Source organism: Protomyctophum bolini (assembly GCF_963924005.1).
Source record: "Protomyctophum bolini genome assembly, chromosome: 11".
Classification (NCBI taxonomy): domain Eukaryota; kingdom Metazoa; phylum Chordata; class Actinopteri; order Myctophiformes; family Myctophidae; genus Protomyctophum; species Protomyctophum bolini.
The window spans coordinates 27,430,829-27,440,582 of NC_137872.1; the positions used below are offsets into that span (position 1 = coordinate 27,430,829).

The window sequence follows — 9,754 nt, forward strand, 5'->3', positions numbered from 1 at the left end:
TCATGCCCAGCGGACCAGCACCGTGTCTCCATCTTCAATGGAGTAGAAATCGAGACACTTCTGGTCATTGTCAATCAGGATCTCTGTGCCCTGGATCTTTGCGCTGGTGTAGGAGAGCTGTAGTTGTGTTCCGGGCACCTTCAGCAGTCTGTACAACAGTCCCTTCACTTTCTGGACCAGCATGGAGTCGGGGAGTTTCTTGACGATGGGTTTTTGGTCGGCTTTGCCTGGACAAACAAATGTGATGTTCATTAGCTGGTTTTTCAGAGCATACGGCTTCTCCTCCTTGAGTTCACTGTCCTCTGGAGGGCCTAACTTGTCTATCAGGCTCTGATATCGGGGGTGTTCTGATGTGAACTGGGTGCTGGGTAGGCTCTCCCCCGGGCCTCGGTGACCGCCTGCCTGAAGCCAAGCCTCCCCGAATATCTTAAGGTAGACGAGCTCTGCCGACCTCCGGTCCGGAGGCGTTATCTGGCACTTGTTGAGGATGGACAGCTGGCCGAGTTTGGATATCAACATCACATCTGCAGCCTGTACGCTCTTTGCTAGGCTCTGGACGGGGTTGTATCGAAATGACAGCTCCGACAGACTCTGCAGCTTGTCCAGTTCGTTCACCGCGCACCACTCGGATATTTTGTTGTGATTCAGAAGCAGGGTCTTTAGCACAGGGAACATAGACGTTTTACAACCGGGAGGGACATCGTTGAACCGAAGGGCAGACAGACCGGTCTTGGACAGGTTCAGGTTGTTCAGTCTGGGCAGTTGTGACAGACTAAGCACACTGTCCTCAGCCATCTGGTTGCAGGACAGATCCAACAGCTTCAGCGACTCCAGGACGCCCACTGGCCTCTGCAGCTGTGTGATGGCATTGTTTTTGACGTAAAGCTCTTCCAGCTGAGGCCACATGGGGGCGCACTGTAGGATCTGCGACCAGGTGAGGGCGCAGTTCTGCAGGGAGAGGATCTTTAGACCAGAGAATGCGTGCCGTCGGGTCAGCGGGTCGGAGGGCAGGCGTAGTCTGCTGTAGCACAGCAGGAGTTGTTGTAGTCGCTCCATGTGCTGGGTGATGTCCGCCACGTCATCCCAGCTGCCCAGCAACGTCCCTCCCAGGTCCAGACACCGAACATGAGGCGTGATGGTCTTGATGTCGTCCCCAGAGCCGGACGCACACACCTCCTTCATCCTCAACGACACCACCTGAAGACTCTTTAGCCTTTTGACACACATGCTTATGGTCTCGTCCTTATCGACCGCGGAGACCTCCTGGCCCATGTCCGCGTACAGCTCCCTGATGGCGGTCACGTAGTGCACCCCAAAGCTGGCCTTCTTGGGCCGGACGAAGGATCCTCCGTTGGGATGCGTGCATTTAAAGTACTGCACTCCCTCGTGCGTTCCATTGTGTTTGCCTCGTAAGGGGTTGTCCCATTCTACGCCGAGCCAGAGCCCTTCCGTCGGAGGGACGGTTCCCACAAACTGAACTGTGCCGCGCTCTCCACTGCAAGACACCCGCCTGCCCAGTGCGTCAGCGGGAGCCTCTCCTGTGTCTACAACAGACATGGCGGTCTGGTCCTATTGCAACTTTGCTCTCCTAACGTTGATGACCTTATATAGGCTGTCCAGGGGTCCTGGGCTGACGTCACACGCAACACATGCCATTGCCAAACAACACCGATGATCAGAATTCAGAGATTGATCAGAGAATTGTGCAACACTTGTCATAGCACATTTATCTGTATGGCACATATGTCATCAACAAGGCAATTCACAAAGTGCTTACATAAAACAAGCATTAAGATATCAAGACACAGAGGATAAGAGACACATTATCCCATTAAGCCCAGAGGCAGAGTCTACAAATTGATTCACGAGCGTCATGGCGGAACTTGCAACTGTTTGGGGCACCTTGCTACATGAATTGGTCCCTCACCAAAAATAGGGGATCTACAACATGTGAGCTTTTAGATCTGCTGTTTTCGGTATGTTACACAATGCACACAACTTAGTGTAAATAATACTTTATTTGGATCATCTCACCTGGCTCCTTTCCATACAAACCTTTTGTCTCAAGACTCACGGATCACTGAGCTTCTCACTCTATCCTGTATTCCATCTCTCACTCTCATATCACTACACTGAATCAGTGTGACATTTATTGAGCACACAGACCAGGAACCACATTATTCTTGATCATCGATTATCAGTTAATCGATTGTTACTTTTCTTTAATTGGACCCACACTCACAGCATGACTTTACGTTAAATATACACCTGCAGAGAATGTAAATGGCAGATGTCAGAAAGAGGAAGTCTCATAACTTGCACAAACTGTTTCTTATGAGCATTCACATTAAAGAACTCGCATCTTCCTAGTTCAGTCTTCAACTCCACTGGAGAGTGACAGAGAAGACCTTAACAGTCTCTCCACTATGGGACTCATAATATGGAGAACATTCCTGTATTTGAACATGAGTGAGTGCCAGGTTTTACTTTTCAATTTATTTCTAAGATATTGAAAATAAGGGTATGGCTATAGGTGTGTAACTTTTTCCACTTATAGATCCTTGAAGTTTTATTTGAATTCAGTGAAGTGAGAGAGTTGGTAACATTCTAGCTGAATTTATGATAGTATAATAAGTTATAGTAACTGGTATTGATTGACTTGAAGGCATCACTGAGAGTATGACTATCCACTTAACCCAACTTTTCTACACAGTGTTGTCTGCTCTGCTGTAAGAGATTCCCAGACATGTATTGTGATGTAACGTTGACATTGTGAAGTGTTAAAATTATGGTTTACGTTTTCTGAGTGTACATGGCTTATCTTTTGAGTGTGTGCAACGTTTGACTCCAATCGGACAGTGAGTTCATGATTCGTGGAATATTGTGTGAAATGGATCCTGCAAACTTTGAAAGTAACTCGACATGCTCTGTTTTTTCACCTACAGTGTCTTTTTCCCGCTACATACCTTCACATGGAGGTAAGCAAAAGTTTTTTAAATAAAAATGTAAATGAGGAATTCTCATTCATTCATTCATTCAGATTATGATCATGATTATTTTTTTTATAGAAGCTGTCCGGATCATATTAGCCGGATCTTCTTATCCGTGCTCTGGAAGAGTGGAGATCTATCATAACAACAGCTGGGGAACAGTCTGTGATGACTACTGGGACCTGAAGGATGCTGAGGTGGTTTGCAGAGAGCTCAACTGTGGGACGGCACAGAGTGCCCCTGGAAATGCCCATTTTGGCCGAGGGTATGGTCCAATCTGGATGGCTGTTGGTTGTTCAGGAAATGAAACGTCTCTAACTCTGTGTCGATACTTTGGTCGAGGCGACTGTGATCATAGTGAGGATGCTGGTGTCATCTGTTCAGGTAAGAATGGAAGTCATATCTCTCATTTTGTGTATTTCAAAAGGTCCAAAATTCCAGGTGAATGTGAGAATGGATGTCATAGCCTATGTCTCATCTCAAATAAAAAAGCAAGTTTAAAATACATCATCCAATAAAAGTTAACACTCCAAATAACTTAAACAACAAAAGAAACCAAAGCAATTAACAATCACAAACACTTACCGGTACTGTACTGTATGTGTTTGTGATTGTTAATTGCTTTGGTTTCATTGATTTCATGGTAAGGAAATCAATGACAAGATACAAACAAAATAACTTAAGAGACAAAAGAAAAATCAACTGCAAAATTATTATTTTATAATTCTTTCCCTTCCAGACTCGCTAATGCCCGGGCCCATGATGGTGGGTAGGACTGTAGGAGTAGGATGTGTGCTCCTGCTTTTACTGCTGTTGCTGACTGGTCTCTGGCTGATACACAGGAAGACAGAGACCAAAAAGACTGATGACACAGCCTGTGAGTAATTAAGTATAAATGGTCCATCTTACATGGTGCCTTATCCAATACACTTTACAATGGCAACAATGCACGGCAGAAAGCACTAGGGGTGGGACAATATGGGTAATTAAACTCATTTTCAGTGTCATCGAGTAATACAATATAATATAAAAAACATCACAATACATCAGAAGATCAGGAAAAGGAAAACAAAAGGAATACATATGAATTATATAGGTTACAAATAGAAGCTAAGATATATTTCAAAACGGTTTTAAAACAACTCAGGGGTACCAATGTGGTCAATTTTAATGTAGTTTGCAGGTCATTCCATGTATTAGGGCCACATATGCCAAAAGCAGAGTTAACTGTTGGTACCATGTATTTGTGAAAACAATACGATGGCGATATTAGACTCTCGATAATGATAATATCACGATATTCTATGTATTACAATATTGCAATATTCAATATATTGCAAGAGATTTCATCAACAATATATCACGATATCTGTAACTGAAAGAAAACTGAAAAATCACCATAAATGGCAAACATCTGGAATTATGTATTTTATTCCAAAATCTGATATAGTAACTAATCAATATCACGACATTGGGAGGATGATACAATATATATATCGCAGTGGTCTTGCTCAAGGACACTTCAACAGTAAACACTGACCCAGTTAGAGATGGGCATCGAAGTGGGAACATTCCGATTCCCAAGTGACCGCTCCCTATCTCCTGAATCACTGCCACCCTAATTGTATTCTAAACATAACATCTTCATTGTGATATGTCAGTATATATTCCAATTGGTCAAGTTGCTTGTCAAATAGAAAACTAGTGGTCCCAAGACTGTATTTCCAAACGAAAATACTGAATGTAAAACAGACTGAATGTAAAACAGTTAATTAATTAACCCTAAATGCCCACATAAAAAGCTAATAAAATAATTGCACAAAACCAAACAAAGAAATTGTACGATAAAAAATTATTTGACTTCCTCTGTTATCTGTTTTAAAGAGTATGATGTTGAGGAATGAGGAAGTTCATTCTCTCTCTCTTACACTACACATTCGGTGGCTTCCTACATCTTGTGTTTGGGTTGGAAAGATACAAGTGTACTAATTGTGTACAGAAGAATACAGCTACATCAGTACAGTAACAGTAGGCTACTACTGATTAGCTGTATTCTTCACTGCTTTGAGACAGTGGCAATCAGTCATGGTGTTTTTCCACTTGAATGCTCCATTTGGATATGCTGAATGATCGTAATGAGATCACAATCAATTCATTTCGATCAGATTTCAAAGATTGTTAAATTATTTTTGTCTGAGCGATCGTTACACTTGCAGTAAGAGTTAGAAAACTTGCAGTTAGAATCAAGCCCGAGAACACGTACATTCAAAACCGAACAAAACATGGTGGCCGTGTCCTTTGAGTTCAATGGAGAAGTGAGGCATTATATTCGGTTCCTCAAGCTATAGGGAAGAGAGAATAGAAGAGAAAGCAACACATAGCAGAGAACAATTAAGTCAAATAACAGGAAAGCACAGACAAATCAACTACACAGTACACAAACCAACTACACAGTACACAAACCAATATACTGTACATGAGATGATTTTTAAAGATAGCAGTCGATAGGCAGAAATGCTTCTCGTGCAGGTGGAATTCTTTTAAATAGCAGCATGCACTGTATACGAGTCAAAGTTTCGCAACCAGCACCGATCAGTCACACCTGGCCAAGGGGGAAGGCAGTGTTCTGCCGCAGTGTTCATTTTGTTGACTAAGACTAATAAGACTAAATCGAGCTTAGTCGACTAAGGGTTTTCATAAGATTAAATAGGACTAAGACTAAATGGTGTGTTATTCAAAAGAGTAAGACTAAAGCCCTCACCACACCAAAGGGTCAAGACAGTTTTAGCGTTAACTCCTTGGGTCCGTTTGGACCCAAGGAGTTGCATGGTGACCCTTGGGTGTGGTTAGGGCTTAAGACTAAATCAAAATATTAACACTGTCCTGCCGGCCAGGTGCAGCCAACCAGCGACCGCCGTGCTCAGGGAACCCCCCGGTGGACCCGCCAATTGTCCTTTCTCTTATGCCAGAACCAACAGGAGGCTCTCTCTGCCTTAATTGTGTGTTTGGGGGATTGCAGGCACTGAGGTCTCTAGAACAATAGTTTGCCTCCTGCCCAGGGTCCCCCTACGTGTCACCAGACTGTCCGTCTGTGTGGTGTGCATGCGCCATAAGAAAAACAAGAAAACAGTGCAAAGGCAAACAAATTGTCCAATGGTCAGTGCAAGAAAGCATGTATGAATGAATGAATGAATGAATGAATGAATGAATGAATGAATGATGTGCATTTCTCAAGGTGTGATGAACATCAACAACACAGTCGGAAGAGGAAATTATGAGAATGATGAAGTCTACGCCGACGCAGAGGCCTGTCACCAAGGCAGCGATGACCACAGCGATGACTATGTCAATGGGTCAGTAGTACACCGATAGTTTTAAATGAATCACTAGTGCAATACTACCACTGATAATAATCATAGCAGCCATCATCTTTAATCCGCAGGGCGTCTCATCTTTTCTTTTTGAAGTTCAAGTTGGTTTAATTGGAAGCTAAGTGTGTTCTCAATTATCCTGCGGTTTAAATTAACTTATAGAACTTATTATACTCATTATCTGCTCTTGCCAGCAACGTGCACATTGACAACCCGGCAGAGGAAGATGAAGAGGAGGAGTATGATGACATCGAGGAAAAATAAGTTAACTATGTCACTGTTATTGGATGAGTTTTTAGTTTAAGTGGTGCCAGCCACTTCTGTGTGTGAACACCTGCAGCTGATTGTAACAAAGCAGTTACAGGTGGATTCCAGAAGATGTTTTATTGTATGTGTGGTAGCATGTTTCCTGGTATAATAAAGGGCTTAGCCCTCCCTATCTTTTAGTGGAAGGAACACGTTATTCCGACCAGTTCCAAATCTGCTTCCATTCACTTTGAGATGAGATGGGATGAGATTAAATTTATTGTCAATGTAGGCTACAGTACAAGTACAGCACAGCACAGCGAAAAGTATAATTTTGTATATATGTGCTATTTTCAAATTGCTGTTGTATAACTATAAATGTGGTTAATGTGGTAATTTCTTTTGGGGTTGTTTTCATAGATCTGGTTGCTTGTTTCTCTTGCAAAATCTGGCAACACTGCCCATTACAAGTACACCTGCTTTTTAAACAATGGCTGCCTCCACGCAGAGGTTTGTTAGAAGACACTGCAGTGGGGAACAGTCTGAAATGGTCAATCTTGTGTTACTTTGGTCTCAACAAAAGCAAGGAGTGCAGCTAAAAAGTCCCTTTTTTGTTTCTGATGCTTGCTTTTTGGAGGAGACCTTGGACATTACCTAACAAAAGACAGGCAAAATGAAAGGATCAAACATGAAGGCAACATAAGTCACACTGTACACATGGGATCATTCTCCATTTTGAACGTATGGCTATCATGGAGGGCCGCCATGCATAACTGTACATGACACAGGGAGCTTGTAAAGAGCAACAGGTTGTCGATGTGAGCTTCTCTGAATAAGGTAAGCAATAAACCTCTTAAAATATCACACATTCCCTTTCTATATAGATATTGACACCCTACACTAGATCATTTCTTTTTTGCATCAGGCCATTCTTGTGTGTGTGTAGACTGTAGGCTTAATTTTTAGAGAACAGCTATAACTTGCGATAACCTACAGTATAGTGTCTTGCTATATGCTGCTGTTGCAGCCGTGTGACCTATAGGTGGGCCATTGTCATTATGCCAATCCACCCATTGTCAGATTACATCTTCATCAGGTCATCTTCACCTGAGGTCATCACCTGACGGAAATCTAATCTGACATCAAAACGTTGTCGTCATTCTTGCCTTCCCTGTTCCATATTAAAGAAAAAGGCTCCTGTTGTGTATTAGAAACACAACTAAACTGACTAAACTAGAGAAGACTGGAGTTCTCTAAAACAAGCTAGAGACTTGACTACTGTAATGCACTGTATGTTGGTGTTACCCAAGCCTGTCTGTCACGACTACAGTTAGTCCAAAACGCGGCCGCTCGCCTCTTAACAGGGACACGGAAGTGCCGATCCTTGCCTCCCTACACTGGCTTCCTGTGCGCTACAGGATCCAGTTTAAGATTTTAATGTTTGCTTTTAAATCTGTAAATGGGTTGGCACCAGTCTATATTTCGGAACTTGTAACTCCCAAAGTATCGACAAGGGCCCTGAGGTCGACTGACCAGTCACTTCTCAAGATCCCTAAATCAAAGCTGAAATCCCGGGGGGATAGGTCATTTTCTGTTGTAGCACCCACACTGTGGAATGAACTTCCACCTCATGTCAGAGCTTCTCAATCCTTGTCTGTGTTTAAATCACATCTGAAAACTCACTTGTACTCCTTGGCATTTGAACATACTGATTAAGAGTTGCTGCTTCCACTGCATTGTGTCCTTATGTTGCCCTGTTTATGTACTGTTGTTGTTGTTGCTTTTTTAGTAGGCCTATTTCTTTGTGTACAGCACTTTCTTTCAACCTTGTTGTATAGAAATGTGCTTTATAAATAAAGTGGATTGGATTGGATACTGTAGTGAAAAGCATCAGATGATCGGATGAAGAACGCAGGCAAAGAGAGATGAAATGACGGTCCCATCAGAATTGTATTTATTGAAAACCAAGACAGCAGAGCTTTGAGTTAGACACTGAGCCTGGAGCTCAGGGTCTCCAGGACTGACCGCAGCACGCGGTCAGTTACGACTCCCTCAACATGGCATTTTCCTAGGTTTTTAAGCATCAAACATACAAACAGATTGGGCAGGTTTAAGATTTTACATACAGCATTTGGTATATCTCAAACGGTTCCTTAAGACAAAAGATTGCTAAATTTCTCTCACACCTGACAGAGCCTCAAAGAGTAAAGAACAATGCCTGCCCACAGGTGATTGCTCTCAGCCAGACAGTCTCCTTACCAGCCAACATAGTTGACCATTTGACATAGCCTATTATGAATATTATGAAATATGGATACCACACTCCCAACCATCTGAGTTGCTCCAGTGCCTTCTTTATTCATGGCACTTGTGTTCGTTGGGATGCCTGGCTCCACCAAGCCAGAGGTGCGGTGGAGGAACTGAGCCCCAGTCTACCCCATGGTGGGCAGGTATGTTACCCCGCCCACCCGGATGCCTCCATATCCTTGTCTCCTCAAGTCATAAAGTGATGGGTGATGACTTATCATAGTTAATAATTGGATGACTAAATTAATAAGCCCTGCGCCCTATACTGTACACTGACAATAATGCCCGTAATTGGATGTACACTTCATGTCATGTATGATGGATAACATTTTCTCTGTACTAAAAAGTCAATGTTGGCACATTAAGCAAGATGGGTTAGGGTTAGTGGTGGATATTGCTTGCAATCTAATGATGGATAGATAGACAGAGGCCACGATACGATAAATATCAATATATCGATTTATCAATGTATATAGATTATACGTTTTTTCAAAATAATGACCATGCAAGGAGGGCTTTGATAACGTTAAACAGAGGTGCGTTTATCAACACTGTCACCCAGATAATTCATGCTGTTTATTGCTGTATTGATACAGCAGCCTCTCGATCGATTCACCTATCGTCCGGATGTTACATTGCATTTGAATGCTGGTCTCAGGGCAGCCAAATGCTATACATACACCAATGTTTAATTGCTGCCCTGAGGGGGCAGCAAATCACACATTGGAAAGCATGAGTGTCTATTTCAAACAAAGTGTTTTTTGACTGGGGGGGGTCATATTTTGACAGCAGCAATTGCCTGTCATAATTTGACTAGGTGAGTACCTGTGAGTGGGGAGT

At 42.8% G+C, this 9,754-nt stretch overlaps 1 protein-coding gene across 1 annotated transcript; it reads right to left on the minus strand.

Annotated features, from left to right (window-relative positions):
* Positions 1 to 1,557, minus strand: LOC308323392 (tubulin-specific chaperone E-like; the record flags this gene model as incomplete). Its single annotated transcript, XM_080775120.1, has 1 exon — positions 1 to 1,557. The coding sequence occupies one exon, from the start codon at positions 1,555 to 1,557 to the stop codon at positions 1 to 3; it is 1,557 nt and encodes a 518-aa protein (XP_080631246.1).
* Between the last annotated feature and the right edge of the window lie 8,197 nt (positions 1,558 to 9,754).